Below are 15,753 nucleotides of genomic sequence, written 5' to 3' on the forward strand. Positions count from 1 at the left end.
ATTCGTGAATCGTGATTTTATCATATTTCATGCAAAAGCGACAAATTGCATGATTACGCATAATTTATTTTATATTTATGAAATGCAAACATATATTTCAGATGGAATCTTAAGCTTTATTTAGAAGGTTTAGAAACAGATGCAAGTTTCACTTTACTTGTAACATTTGATGTTACTTTTATTTGAAGCAGATGATACAGATGCCCCCTCTGGTGACATTTCAAGCAGCGATCCTGTTATCGGGCCAAGTTTGAAGAATTTACCAACAATTTCACAGGTAAAATTGAAAATGAAGACACACTGCATACCAACACAAATTGCTAAGCATATAAACGCTTATTAAATATGGTTTACTTATCCACAAAACGTGATCAAATACATATTTTTTTAGCCTTAAAGTACACTCTCACCCATTAATTACTTAGCAAATTGCGTACAGCTTTGTTAAATTTGCAAGGTGGAACGTGCCATCCCACAGTATCATTAGTGACTAAAGCAGAATGGTTAAAAACCTGACATGGAGCCAACTTTCAATTGGTGCACTTCAATGTGGCAAAAATATTCAATGTTTAAGAAAATGAGTTAGGGTGCAGGGGACTGGACTGTAGGCGAGGAGGACGCAAAAGTTAAACATTGTGTTTCTGTTTGTAGTAGGTGGCCAGTTTGAACCGGATGGCTGAGTAGTTGACAATGTTAAAATGTGTCAGTTGCATCCAAAATACCAGGCTACAAAGTAAATTACTAATCAGTGGCTTTTTAACAGCTACTTTGTAAATACAATGCCTTGCAGAAACCTGTAAACCGGACAGAACCTGTTTAAAGTCTGAATTACACACATTTTTTTTTTTTTTGCGATGTGATAATCTTGTTTTCATGGTATGTCCAGTATTTTCATTCATTTCACAATATATTGGATTATTTGGTGATTTTTATTTGCATAAACATGTTTCCTTTTCCCCCCATTTTGCTGGACATAAAAACGGAATGGTGTGGGGCAACCTCTTAAGAATCAGTTGACCTTTAATTGGACTCCCCTGAGGAACTCATTATCAAACACGTTCGCGATTTATATGAGTGGTTATTGATTAAATAGATAGAAAACATGCAAAAGCTTCAACTCTAATAATCTCAAATGTTTATTTGACTTGAATTCTACATGCTTTTGGAAACCATTGTCCTCAACATATAATTGACCACACCCTAACAAAATTGTTATCAAATCTTGGGGTAAAATATCTTTGGTAGACAATATTCTCACAAATGTGTGCCATTGATTATAAAATGTGCATAGACAAAAATACACTTTTTGAGGCAGATTATTTTTATGTTTGAAAAAAATCAATACACAAATTCAATCACAGGGGGGTATATTCATCATCAAAATTCTAAAAACATCTATTCTTCATTTAACTGAGCAATGGATTAAAATTGTCTTTTTAGAGCGGGAATACTCAGTGTTGGTCACTGTACATTTCGGTAAGTAACATTTTTGGTCTGTTTTTATTTTGCTTTGTGCTCGTCATAACAAAAACAACACATCCTGTAGCTATCCTTACAAAAGCGAGACCAGTGACCACTGAAAATCAGCATCTCATGTCGGAGAAATGTTCAAATCAAACATACCGGTACTGTAGAAACATCCAACTTTCTGTTATAGTAATTAGAGTTTGCACTTTTTTTCTTCATCATTTTCATCCTATTTTCTGCTACTCATCATTGCTTCTGATGACGATATCATTGCATTTATTTTTCCTGCTCTTTGTTTCTGAATTTTCAGTAAAGGTCTCTTCAAAATTCCTATGCTTAATCTCATAATAGTATTTCAAATTGGACATCTTCACAGCTATAGTCCCCAGATTTATTAAGCACATTGGTCTTATAGCACAAGTTGGTTGGAGGAGGAATAAATGAACATTTTTCAGTCCATTGTTTTTTTTTTTTTAAGCAGCAAATTCGGAACCTGGAACCGGCACCTGGCAAATTGTCAATGATACGCTCACTGTTCCAAAAAGAAAAACTGAAAGTTAAAACTGTCAGTGACCCAGTAACAGTCTGTCTTGTTTGCAAAGAGACAAGTCCTGGTAAACACGTGCTGACCCAACCAAAACACATAAAACACGTGGGTTTTGCGGCACCCACCTCGTGCCCGGCCTCTGTGGCCTGGCGCTGCTTTGTTGTGTCGTGGCAGCACATACGCAATGAATGGGTTGGTTGTCTGAGCACTGCACTGTGCTAAGTGCACAGTTAACAATTTGGTGAGCATCTTTTGAGGACCGAATGGAGGAGCCATTGCAGCATATAGTAGACATTTTTGGTGATGCAGCTTGTACTTTTTTATTTTCCGTTACTTAGCCATGTTGTCATGTTTATGGGGTGTAGAATTGCAATGTATCAATTTAAGAGGTGTATCTTTTGCCCTTCCCTTGGAGCTGAAAATGTAACTAAAATCCCAGACTGTATATTATCATGACTGAAGCTTGCATACGACAGCCAAGAAATTTGTTATGACGTATGGCTGTTCGCTAACATATCTTTTTAGAATCGATTATTTTAGCGATTACACGGGCCTTTCACACTACAATTGAATGTGAACATAAAATTCAATCGGCGTAAGAGTCCAGTGGGTGGAGCTGTTTTACTCGCCATCTGTGACTGCTGAAATCCAGCTGCGTTTGGCGGATTGACGTGTTAATGTCAAACACTCAGTAAATAATACATTTCATTAGGCAAAGCGACATCAAAGAAGGCCGTTTTTTTTTAACATTTCTATTTTGTGTTTTAACTTCCACTCTGAAGTGTTAGCCGACCTAGGACGTCTCTCTCTTTTTTTCTCTTGTTTGAACTCTTTGCCACTGCTTACAGCCAGCCTTCTGTGCAAGTAATTATTTTCAAGCAATTACTTTTATTGTGAACTTGTCATCTCCTGCATGATCCCTGCACTCCAGTTATTTCCCTGGTTTATGGTTATGACATTATGAGGCAATTCCAGGCAGACATAATGGGAAGCCATCAAACACACGTTCGAGTAGGTCTGAGAGAATGAAATAATTTCAACAGAAAAATTGTTTTTATTTTAATGATAATTTAGACAGTTGCTTCATTTGAGGGATGTACAGGGCATGAAACAAATAGTATCAGTTCAAGAAGTCATGGAAAAAAAGAGAACCTTCGTGGTAAATAATTGCCAACAGGCTACTATTACTACTACTAACAATAATGTACTACAACAATGGAGTGTATCTATGGATAATATCAAAACGACTGCAATATACATTTAATTATTGCGTATACTGTCTATTTCTTGTACTTCTTGGATCTCATTTGATTGTGTAGTATCATAAGTGTGCCACATAGTGTATGTAGGTGCGGGACATTTTTAACATATTTTACATTTTTTTGCTACAGCCCAGAACAAACAAACCTATCAACTAAATAATCACACCTGATCAAATGCCTGGTGGGTGCATGTGCATATTTATGTGTGTGTGTATGTGTGTGTGTGGGTCCTGCAAACCCGCTCGTCTAGTCCTCGCTGATCAGTCATCCAATTCGTTGGACACCCGTCATCAATGATCTCAACGCCACAGTACACCGGGTTAGGTTCCATATCCATTGCTCGCCAGACTGTGCAGTTGCCTCACGCTAGCTAGTTTTCTCCAGCTTTGAACTATTTACTGAATCTGTGTGCAAGATTATCTGTTGACTACATTGTTTACTTGATTATTCCCACGATATTAAATTAACATGTCAGAAACCTCATGAGCTGTTCCGTGTTAAAACGTACCGAGTTGCGATTACAGTACTGTCATTTGTCTTGGCAAACACATGTAATAGGTAACATTATTTATTCTTCCATTCGGTTCAGTTAGTGTTTGCACAATTGCAGGGCGACAATTTATTACAATAGTATGTCAAAATGTTGGCTGTGAAAGTGGCTAATTTATATAAAAGCTGGCCAACACATTCATACTGAAGAATTCATACTGAACACTGTGATCCAAATATCGATTTTTTTTGGTTTGCAGAGGTCTGTGTTTTACTGTGTGCAATTCTAATTGGATTAATTTTAAAAACGACAATTTCAATATTTTTTTTTTAAATTTAAGTGTAACCAAAATCCTTGTTTTCTTATAACTGTGTTACTCCACTCTGATGTTATACTCCTATACAGTTTGCTTTTGGGGCATACATTTTTACGTTGGATTAAGAGAACCTTCATCTTTCCCTCCCTCATTCGTAGCTTTGTGGAAAAATCTTACTGCTAAATTTTAGTGGCAGAGAATCCATAACATTCCCTTAAGATGACTTTTGCACTTAAATAATTGAGGCCAGAATGGGGCGGATTCTGATTTTCCTCTCTGGTTTCTATGGTTACCCTGGGTATACATATAAAGTGGAAGCTACTGTATATGCAGTAGTCTTTCAATTTTGTAGGACTGATTGAACATAATCAAAATTTTCTTCTTTTTACACGGTGTACTAAATGCCTTGTCAGAAATTATTTAGCTTTCAAACACATGCATAGTTTTTAAAAGATGAATTGGTCTTATTGCTCTTGCTGCACTGTGCTTTTGTGCTGATGAAGCATTTTTATGTTTTTTTTCCTCTTTAGCCGGTGTCCCAGACCTAATCAACTTGTGGTATTTTGATTTATACACTCATGAGTCACCAGTGTACAGTGTGTGAATTCTGACCTTATATGTTGATTAATCTGGTCAGAAATTTACTAATTAAAACGTTTTTAATTGATATTCTGTGTGTGGACAGTAGATTAACATTCATCAATATAGATAATTGTCATCAAAAAATGTCATTACTTTTCTTGACAACTTTCAATTAAATTTTATCCTCTATGGAGGCAGTTTATGCGCTTTTAGCACATCTGCTGCTGTTTAGTGCACTAGCTGCCGTTGGTGTGTATAATGTGATTTTAGAAGCATTGTGTGTTCTCTGATATTTTCCCTCTGGCGTGCATTACTTGCAGGAAATTACATGGTAAATGTCAACCATATATATTCTGAATACAATTTCATTGGCTAACTGAAATACTACAATTTGTTTCTTCTCCTTCAAAGTCACGCATCATCGAACCCAAGACTGGGAGGCAGTGGCGCCTCTCTTTAAAGACTTGGCTTTCAGTTCGAATTATTCTTTGAACAACCACTGTGTTAGCCACTTTTGCTCAGCATGTGTCTTGTCTTCTTAGGTCATGTCACAGCATTTCAATCAGATTCAAATCCAAATTTTCGCTGTTGTGTTTTGGATTGTTGTCCTGTTGCAGAAACCATGTCCACTTCAACTTAAGGTCACAAACTGATGGCCGGACATTCTCCCTCACAATTTTCTGGTAAAGAGCAGAATTCATGCTTCGATCAGTCACAGCAAGTTGTCTAGGCCCTGAAATAGTAAACAGCCACAAACCATAACACTACCACCACCGTGTTTGACTTTTAGCATGATGTTCTTTTACTTAAATGCTGTTACATTTAAGACAGATGACAACATGACACACACTTTCCAAAATTTTCATCTTTTGTCTTGTCAATCCATAGAATATTCTCCCAAAGGTTTTGGGAATCATTCGCATAAGACAGACCTTAAAGAGGAAATCAACCCAAACATATTTTTTTGAAAGAATATGTTCCCAGCAGGCCCACTAGTTGAAACACGGCATTGTGATTTAATATTGCATTTGTGGAATATGAGTTGAAGCGGAAGTCAACCCAAACATATTTTTTTCAAGCATATGTTCCCAGCAGGCCCACTAGTTGAAACACGGCATTCTGATTAATTTTATGTTTGTGGAATATAAATTAAGCAGCAAAACGCACTCGTTTTTTTCCATCTCTGGGGGCGGCCATTTTGTATTCTGTCGAGTGAAAATGACATCACAACTGCTCACAACGACCAATCACGGCTGACCTGATTTCTGAATCTGAGCCGTGATTGGTTGTTGTGAGCAGTTGTGATGTCATTTTCGGTCGACAGAAGACAAAATGGCCGCCCCCAGAGATGGCTGAAAACGCGTGCATCACATCACAACTGCTCACAACGACCAATCACGGCTGACCTGATTTCGGAATCTGAGCCGTGATTGCTGGTTGTGAGCAGTTGTGATGTCATTTTCAGTCGACAGAAGACAAAATGGCCGCCCCCACAGATGTCTAAAAACGAGTGCATTTTGCTGCTTAACTTATATTCCACAAATGCAAAATTAATCAGAATGCCGTGTTTCAACTAGTGGGCCTGCTGGGGACATATTCTTGAAAACAATATGTTTGGGTTGACTTGTCCTTTAAGCAGCAAAATCCACCCGTTTTTAGGCGTCTCAGGCGGCGGACAATTTGTCATTTCTGTTGACTGAAAATGACATCACAACTACTCAGGGCTCAGGTAAAGACTACTTACGGCTCAGCTTCAGAAAACAGGTCTTCCGTGATTGGTCGCGACCTGAGCCCTGAGTAGTTGTGATGTCATTTTCAGTCGACAGAAGTGAAAAAATGGCCGCCCCCCAGAGGTGGCTAAAAACTAGCGGATTAACTCTTATTCCACAAACGGAATATTGATCATAATGCCCTGTTTCAACTTGTGGGCTTGCACAGAACATATTCTTGAAAAAAATATGTTTGGGTTGGCTTTGTCTTTAAAGTTCTTTTTGGTCATCAGTGTTTTTTTTCAACTTGTATTCTGCAATAAATGGCATTTTTGCGCAGTCTCTTCCTTGTTGTTGAGTCACTAAAACTGACCTTAAGTGAGGTGAAGTTGGCCTGCAGTTCTTTTAGATGTTGTCCTGGTTTCCTTTTGTTACCTCCTGGATGAGTCATCACTGTGCTCATGGGGTCATTTCTGTAGGCCGGTCACTCCTGGGGAGCCTCACCACTGCTCTGTGCTTTCTTCATTTGAGGGCAATGGCTCTCACCATGGTTCATTGGAGTCCTAAACCTTTACGAATGCCTTTTTAACCCTTTCCAGACTGATAGATGTCAGTTACTTTATTTCTCATCAGTTCTAGAAATGCTTTGGATGGTGGCATTTTGTTGCAGCTTTTGTGATCTTTTGACCAGACAGGTTCTATTAAGTGATTTCTTGATTGAATAGGTCTGTCAGGGTCATTGTGTGGTCAGTGAAAATGAACTCAGCTTTCCCCAAAATGTGACGTGACTAGTCAATTCACGATTTAATAAAAGGGGACAAGTACTTTTTTTTACACATGGTACGTCATCACATCACACAAATAAAATCACCATTTAAAAACTTTATGTCAACCCAGCTAACCCTAACTGTCACTATTATTCAGTCATAGTCAACACAAAAAAAATGAATTCTGTAAAGACACTCACTGATGGATGCCGTGGTTTGAAACATGCTAATCAGATTTCTTTGATGCTACCATCTTTCTGCATTTTGCCCCGAGGGGGCGAACGAAATTATACTGCATCAATGAAAGTGCATTTTTCTTTCACCCTACTTTATTCGTTTTTGTCATAGAAAAGACATAGAATGTGTAGAATTTACTTAAAATGTAGAATTAGATCATGTAATTACAGCAGCAACTTCTGATCAAATGTTATTTTGTGAAATCATTAAAAGCAAATCTTATCCCACCTTTAGTTGTTGCTTCTATTAGCTACTATTTTACTAGTAAAAGCATGATTAATAATGGGCACACCTTGTTCCTATTTTACAAGCGTAATGTGAAATGGTCATAAATATTGTAAGACGCATATTGTTCATGAAAAATTTAAAATACATATTTGTGTTTGGTTTGTTCCCCGTCGGCAGATTTCAGTTCACACTGTGTGGCTTTCATTAATTAATCGATGTCTGGTTGTTAAATGCTCGTTATGCTCAGCAGACAGATACCTTGGAGGGCAAACACACCTTTCACATGACTCAAATGTGTTCAATAGGGACCAAAAAGGGGCTCTCCAAGACAAAATACAACATCCTTTTATTTCAATTTCCATTTGCTACATCTCATTACAGTAAGCACATGAACGAGAAAAGTCAACATACAGAGTCCAGTCACTGAGCACATAGAGAGCCACTTCCCAACAGCGATACAGAGTCCACTACAGTAGGTTCCTGGAGCTGTCTTTGTGGAGGAAGTCTTTTATCGCTCAATGCGTAGAGACATGCAGTGGAATTGCAGGAGAGAGAACACAGCATGTACAACTCTGCTTGCAAACAGCTGCTAATTCACAGTTTTCGAAAAAAAAAAAAAAAAAGTGCACACAGGGTACTGATCTTGTAAGTAGACTCATGAATAGTATCTACCGCACGTCATTAAAACACTATAACACGCAGTGTTACAGAGCTGAACGTTAGACAGCGCTACGTATCAGATTACAAAATAAATGACGTGACATATCCATATTCACAAACTATTGGAATTGGTTCCACAATATCTACAAATTCACAACTTAGTAACATTTTTCTCAGCTATCAAGTAGTGTTATTTAGTATATTTGTATATGGCACTCTACCCATCAAGAGAATTGCATCAACATTTTAGAGGTTATGTTGTATAAACCGTAAGCGGTACTAAATAGCATACATATCTTTATATTTTTAGATACTTTTAATATAATGTGTATTGGTGCAATGACATGGTTCCATTAGTTAACTCTGGCCCTGTGGGAAAATAACTGACAAAACACATGAAACTCAAAAGTAGCTATGTCAACAATACAGTTGAATCCAGTTTATCGAAAACACCGACTCTCATTTCAGTTTGGACATGACATGACATGACATGGACAATGTTAATTAATACAATACTTTGGGGCTAAACATGTTCATGGCCACATATGTGTACTTGGCAGAAACACAAATGTAAACTGCAAAAAAAATGTTGTATGTTGAGTGACTGTTGTTGCCACCCATAGATGGACAAATAAGATGTGCAGCAAAAGCAAATCCGGGATGCTCTGCTTAGGGAAGAGCAAAAAGTACTACATTGTACTAATTCAAAATTAGGCTGCAATTGTGTGTTTGCATCCAGACACACATACTGTAAATATCAGGGTACACTTACCAACCCGTCTTTAGGTACTGGTATACCAGCACAATGTAGTGAGATCTAATTCAAGATCTATATTTCAAAAAGTCTGCCAAAGAATTACATTTTGACGTCAGTGGGTGTCAAAAGATGTTTTTCTTCCACTTGTTTTAGAATGACAGTGACATCATTATTATTATTATAAACATACAAGTGTCAAATCAGATTGCTCGGATGCCATCCTCTTTCTGTTGTCGTCTCCGGGGGGCATGCTTGCATAGTACAGTGTCTGGAGATTGCTGTGATGTATATTCTGTGATGTACAGTATTAACTAAGTCCTCAATCAGTAGCTTTCTTTGGCTCTCCAGTTCAACTATAAATTCTCTCAATTTATTCACATGCCTTTTGAGAGATATTTCTAACATTTCCCCGTCTCATGAAGCTGAATAAGGTACATATGATGCAGAACTATCGTCTTTGTAGAGGCCAGATGTTTGACAGCTTTTGGATTTCATTCAATCAATTATAATGCATTTGTACCAAACCGAACAAGTCTCTTGATACAACACTTCATATCAGTGAAAATCATTCTTTAAAAAAATATCTGAAATACATACTGGTATTTTAAGATTTGTAACTAGGAACTGAACCGCTAGTGTCGCAATTTGTCACGTTTTATGTGATAAGCATCTGTGTTTGGCATGAAAATGCATCTTTGGTTACAGCCTTTAACAAGCTTCGGTCAGTATGTCATTATATACTTTTATGTACTGTCATATATGATTTCATGTAAGTTTTGATTGCTTTTGACATAAATCTTATTTCCCAGGCATTTCTCAAATGTTAAACAGTTTCCTAAATCACCTCAGTTACTCAGGTAAGTGGGATAAAACATACATTAGCGCTAATAGGCTTAAACAAAAAGTTGGTTAATTAAATAGAAGTTGATTCAAATGTATGTGAATTTAAAAAAACTAGATATATATTTGCATACATTGACTTAAAATTGATGTATGTGTCCCTCCAAATTAAATCCATCAATTTTAAGTAACACTGTTATCAATCACCCATGATGCAAAAGTGGTTTACAATGATTGTTATGCTGTTCTATTTGGCGTAGTTTGTCTTGAAAAGAATATGTAGATTCACTACTCGCAGGCTTCGGTAATCCACTTGGAGGAACGAGACTTTTGACACTTGCTCTCAGAGATGGAATGGTTCATTTCAGTCCTCCACAATGCATAATTAACAAGAGAGTCAAATAATTTAAAATCCCTGCAGGGGTGGAGTTGCTGAGTCCAATGCCACCTGTCACAACATGATGTGACCAAATATATGAGTGAATACTGTAAGTCATATATTGACCACTATAGTCTGACAATATCATTCATGTTGTTATATTTATGCTGACCCTGTAGTCACTATTAAAATACGCTCTGAATGACGCTACCAAGAAATGAACTTCATGAAGGATTATATCTGCTTCTGAGCTGCAGGTAAAGCAGAATCATAAAATCTGCATGCTGGCAAATGAGGGTAAAAGCACTTTCATAACCTTGTCGGTGTAATGAACATCACATAAATATGCATTAATAATTTATGAAGGTGTCTCTGGGGCTGTGAGTGGGTCACCGATGAGTAAATTGGCTGAACCACAAGAACAGAGACACGAAGAGCTACTTGAGCGTCATTCTGCATATACCGTTTTGTGAGGCTGCATTTGAGGACAATTACAGAAAACATTGCTTTCAGATAGGCAGAAAAACCCAAGTAACTGCCCACAAAGCGGATGAAAATGTTTTTCTCTCTTATTATATTTCATTTATAAACCGCCATTTGTATTCATTTCATTTCTATGACAAACAGAAAGAAACAAAGCAAATTTAGAACTGGGCTTCAGTCTGATGTAATAAAGGCATCTTGTTATGACTTTGTGAAAAGCACAAAAAAAATCAATGTGGAATCCTATAAATCGATTTTGAGTCATCTTGTCACAGTAAGACGTCATCCCACCTTCCATACTAATGGGCAATTTTAGTGTGGCCCTAAACCATACTTAGTTTGCGGGTGGGTTGGGCATAGCCACATCGTGCCATCAGCTCTTATGATTTACACACAAGACCTATTTTGTGCATATGTCTGCTGTAGATATGTGTGACAAAACCTTTTCTTTCCCCATTTATGTTGTCTGTATGCTCACCAAGGCACTTGGCTCATCTTTTCTTAAACCAAACATAGTCAGCCACCTAGAGCCACTGGAATTGAAAATGTTCAGGCTACCCCATGGGAGATGATATCGCATTGGCTCTGATGAGATTCAGCTTGAGCTGAAGGCCAGACACTGAAGATTATTAATGATGTTCCTATGGAACTATATAGGCTGCCCCTGCTACCAGACCACAGTTAAGCAACCATAGAATAGCTCCTTGGGTGTCTTCTAATGCATCCCTGCATAATCTTTGTGTGTGCACTGTGCATGCTTGTTATTAATTCTTGTCTTCATCGGGTAGCAACAGTGACATGAACCACATGCTTGCAAAACAGAGAAAGAGAAAACACGGTTTCACTATTTTACAAAATGACAAGCAGTCAAGATACAGCAATGGACTACTTTGTTACTCACAACAGGAGACAGGGCCAGAGCTACTGTAAATGAGAGAAGAAAACAAATGCAACACCAACCTCTTTGTCGCAGAGATTGCATAACATCGCAGTCGAAGTGACTCTGCCATTATACCGCTTTGCTTGTTTACATGGAACGGAACAAAGCTAGCTTGTTTCCACACCAGTGGGGGACTTTAGATAGCTTACTGTTTCCTCTTGTACAATTCTACACAGACATACAGGTATTGTTACTTCCATTTTTGTTGGCTTATTGCCTTCCTCTGGAAACACACGGCGTTACAGTGATAGCAAATTGGCGAGGTGTGTAAGAGGGAGTATTTTGATAATATACTCCCTCAAAGGTAGCTTAATGTGAGCATTTGCCCTCCGTCTTTATGGACGAGCAAAATATAACACAAACACAGAATATACACTTACAGAAATGTCATTTCACACACTCAGAAATGCTGCCTTTACAAAGATATCTAGCAATATGCCCATATTAGTTAGCATGCTAATCCCTGGTAGTTAGTTACTATGGTAATTCCTGCTTCATGACAGCGACACTGTACAACGTCACAAAAATGGGCAGTGACATTTTTTTCCTGGACGCCCAAGAAGGTGGTTCCATTTAACTCAATACTGTTAAAATAAAATCGGCCAGCATCAACATGTATTTCACTCTTTCTTGGCGCATGAACCACCTCGCCACAATGTTCCATGACAGTGTGGCGCTTGTACTGATTGTACTTCTACACTTTGGTGTATCACTACTACTATAATTCTAATCAGACAATTTTGTCTAGTTTTGTTCACAATGGCGCTAACAAACTAATAAACAAATGACAATCAAAACAATACTTCAAGCCTTCATGCTTGTTGGACGTAATTAAATCAATTATAATTGACGCTGTGAAAGGGTTCTAGCACATAGCAACATGTTGTAAATTTTAATTTGCTGTGGTGCAAAACAGCACTGCATTATACTGACACAGGTTTCTAATATTTTAGTAACCTTGTTTAGCTACACGAGAGGAAAGGTATTAAAACACAATTCAGTATGATGCATTGTAATCTGACACCATTACAAACTACTGTACAGCTACAATGATAACTAGTAACTACCACTTCTGTTGCGATATTATCTATGTAAAGGCAGCTGATACTGTATATATATACCGGTGTCCTTCCTGTTTTCCATCAGACCCTGTGCAACACACCTGATTCAATTGATCAGCTCATCAGCAAGCTCTGAAGAAGCTTGACAACAATCATGATCTTTCTAATCAGGTGTGTTGCAGCAGGGATAGATGGAAAACAGGAAGGACACCGGCCCTTGGGGACCGAGTTTGGACACTCCTGGTATACAGTATATATGTATAAACATGCGTATACAGTATATGTATAAACATACATGTGTATATATACTGTATATATGTATATGCATACACATGCTGTATGTATGGACGTATATATGTATACACATGTATAAAATATATATATACTTACACAGACACATATATATAAAGTGGTACCTTGACTTACAAGTTTAACACGTTCCGTGAGCTCGTAACTGAATTTGTATATTAACTCAATTCTAAAGCACAACACGTTTTTTAACGTGATGCTAATAAAACACAATAACCCTGTATTGTATAAAATATGCAATAAAATACAATGTAACTAAATAAACCGGCATAATAAAGTGTAATTATTGTACGCATTGCAGCAATTGTGTGTCAAATGTGGCCTTTTAGGGACGTGGCCTCGTGAGTGACGTCAGGAGCTGGAGCCACTTGGTCTGCTTGTGAGTATTTGGCCGCGAGTTGGCAGCCTACGGCAGCTCCTTGAGAGTGTTTTCATTTTGTATTTGTACGTTAGACTGCTACGTTAAATGAACGACTGAAAGTGACTGTGGCTCTCCTTGACCACATGCGAGGGCATTGCAGGCATTACCTTAATTGCTCCCGTTTCCCCCACTTCACTTGAGTGGGGGTGTATTTGAAGCTCGCTCATAACTGAAATTTGATTCGCAACACAAAGCTTAATAAATAGATAAATAAACCAAGAAACAATCCTGACTGAAAGCACTCGTAAGTTAGGTACCACTGTACGCACACGCACGCCCACACGTACACATTAAGATGTTCATGGCTTCCAGCAAACCTGTCTATCCTTTATCGTTAAACCCATTCAAGATTGACTTTTGAGCAAATTCAGTTGAGGTTGTTTGCCTCTATGATGGCGGGCTTCCTGTTTACATATGTTGCCCAGTAGCCCAAGTTGAAGATGAAGAAAAGGATAGGGAAAATGATGCGTGATATCTTGTCCACTTTGCTGACTCGGTTGTACGACTTCTTGGCTTCTGTGTAGGGATCATCCATTTTATGGAGATAGGAGTGTTTGGCCGATGCCCCGGTACCAGCGCTCTTAGAAATGGTTGTTAAACCTTGGTCTTTTGCTACGTTGATGGCGTAGGTTGTTCCAACAATGTTGAAAGTGTTGTTTGCCTTTTTGGAGAGACTTGCAGATTCTCTTCTCTGAAAAGAAGAGAAGGCAGCAATAGTTGTCAGGAGAAAACGCAGCAGACTCCACAATACTTCCATTTGAACTCATAAAGAGGAAATAGAAGCAACACCACGAGACACGACACACACAAGAGCAAAACAAAAGCCTAACCATATCGTTAATCCTGGCCATGTTAGCCTGAAACGGTTCCTGAAAAGAAAAGTAGAAAAGAAAAAAAGTTTACCAATTATAATAAAAATTACCCAAATTACATGCTCTATTCATCAGTCTAGCTTGTACATTTTACACGATTGTTAATTAAATCTGCATCATACAAGGTTTGATTGCAGAAAAAAGGAGGTCATAACCATAATATTCAGCTGTGAAATGTTTTAAAAAAAGAAGTGCTGCAATTGGAAAAAAAAAAATCACGTTTGCATCACTTCAACTGGGTTGGCTGGTATGTGATATTGCTGTCAGCTGCAGGATAGAGCACGATTGGAAAAGGGAAAAAAAGGAAAATAACAATGCCTGGAGTCATGTCTGACAAATCAATGAACGCATCTAGGCCTCTTCAGGCAAATAACTCACGATAAAACAAACATGGCACAGGCTATATGATAGAAGAAGCTGACATCTTTGTACTTCTACAGAGAAACCATTACTGTATACTGTTTCTGCTGAAAGAAGGATTCCGAGTGTCATAATGAATTTGCACAGGGATACACTTATTTACCAAACCTTAGCATAGGATGATTTCGTAATCCTGGCAGCCTACAAACGGGCTGCACACACAGGGAATGTGGGAGAACAAGTAGGGCAGCAAGATTGATCACAGCCTAAGTTTTACTTTTCTGTAGTGGATACAGTGAGTAGTGTGTATGAGTGTGTGTGTGAGGTTGGAACTGAGTCGAGATGTCCTCTCACCTCACACCCAGGAGAATTTCAATGGAAGAACATCTTATTTGTGCCTTAGCATTAAGAAAATGTCAGCCCTACTCAATGTAATTCCTACTCAAGGAGATTGTAATCTGTCCAAAAGAGTCAAGTGTAACAAATTCATTTTTTGTGACCACAGAACAATAACTAAACAATAACTGTAAGCTATTAAAAACAATAACACATCCATCCATCCATCCATAGAGCTTATCTTCACATAACATGCATCCTTTTACTATTATGAGTGGTTAATGTATTTGTCATACTTGTTTGACATTTAAGAGCGTTCACAAGCATTACACCTTTTAGCAGTGTTTTGTTTTCCATGTTTAACTAGTAACAGTGGCTATCTAATTTTATACAAGATAAGAAAGTAAACAAATTGACTAAGTAAACTTGTTTGTATGCTATGTGGTGTTCCAGGCATAACAGACGGCATCCAAAAGAGAGAAAAGAGCCATAAAATTAGGTGGTCATTAAATTCACACCTTTCCATTTGTAAAGAAAGTCTATGGTACATTGGTGTTTCAGTGCTCCCTATTTTTGTCGACTTGGAGGCCACAGCTTTAATTTTTGCTCTACTTTTTCAGCTTCATTTGACTTTCCTTCCTTCCTCCTCCATTCACTCCATCTTTTTAATTAGCATAACTAATGTCCCCTGTTTCCGTTGCCGATTGCTTCATGGTGGATCTCTTTATGC

At 37.9% G+C, this 15,753-nt stretch overlaps 2 protein-coding genes across 7 annotated transcripts in view; one reads left to right on the top strand and one right to left on the bottom strand.

The window, feature by feature from the left end:
- Positions 1-15,753, top strand: part of gabrb4 (gamma-aminobutyric acid type A receptor subunit beta4) — a 153,559-nt gene that overhangs the window by 1,066 nt on the left and 136,740 nt on the right. For 3 of the 5 annotated variants that reach the window (XM_086013247.1, XM_086013244.1, XM_086013249.1), the window contains exon 2: positions 189-277. The gene's annotated coding sequence lies outside the window, so the exon portion shown is untranslated. The remainder of the gene's footprint in view (positions 1-188; positions 278-15,753) is intronic. The other 2 variants (XM_086013245.1, XM_086013250.1) reach the window with 1 other exon arrangement.
- The window catches only part of gabra3 (gamma-aminobutyric acid type A receptor subunit alpha3), a 67,249-nt gene continuing 59,430 nt past the window's right edge, over positions 7,935-15,753 (bottom strand). The window contains exons 10-11 of one of the 2 annotated variants that reach the window (XM_086013251.1): positions 14,286-14,324; positions 7,935-14,146 (exon numbers count right to left, since the gene is read on the bottom strand). In XM_086013251.1, coding sequence (XP_085869377.1) covers positions 13,823-14,146; positions 14,286-14,324 — 363 coding nt within the window. In that variant the 3' untranslated portion in view covers positions 7,935-13,822. The remainder of the gene's footprint in view (positions 14,147-14,285; positions 14,325-15,753) is intronic. The other variant, XM_086013253.1, reaches the window with a different exon arrangement.

Source organism: Filicampus tigris, chromosome 17 (genome assembly GCF_054856515.1).
Source record: "Filicampus tigris isolate MCC_2025a chromosome 17, RoL_Ftig_1.0, whole genome shotgun sequence".
Taxonomy (NCBI): Eukaryota; Metazoa; Chordata; class Actinopteri; order Syngnathiformes; family Syngnathidae; genus Filicampus; species Filicampus tigris.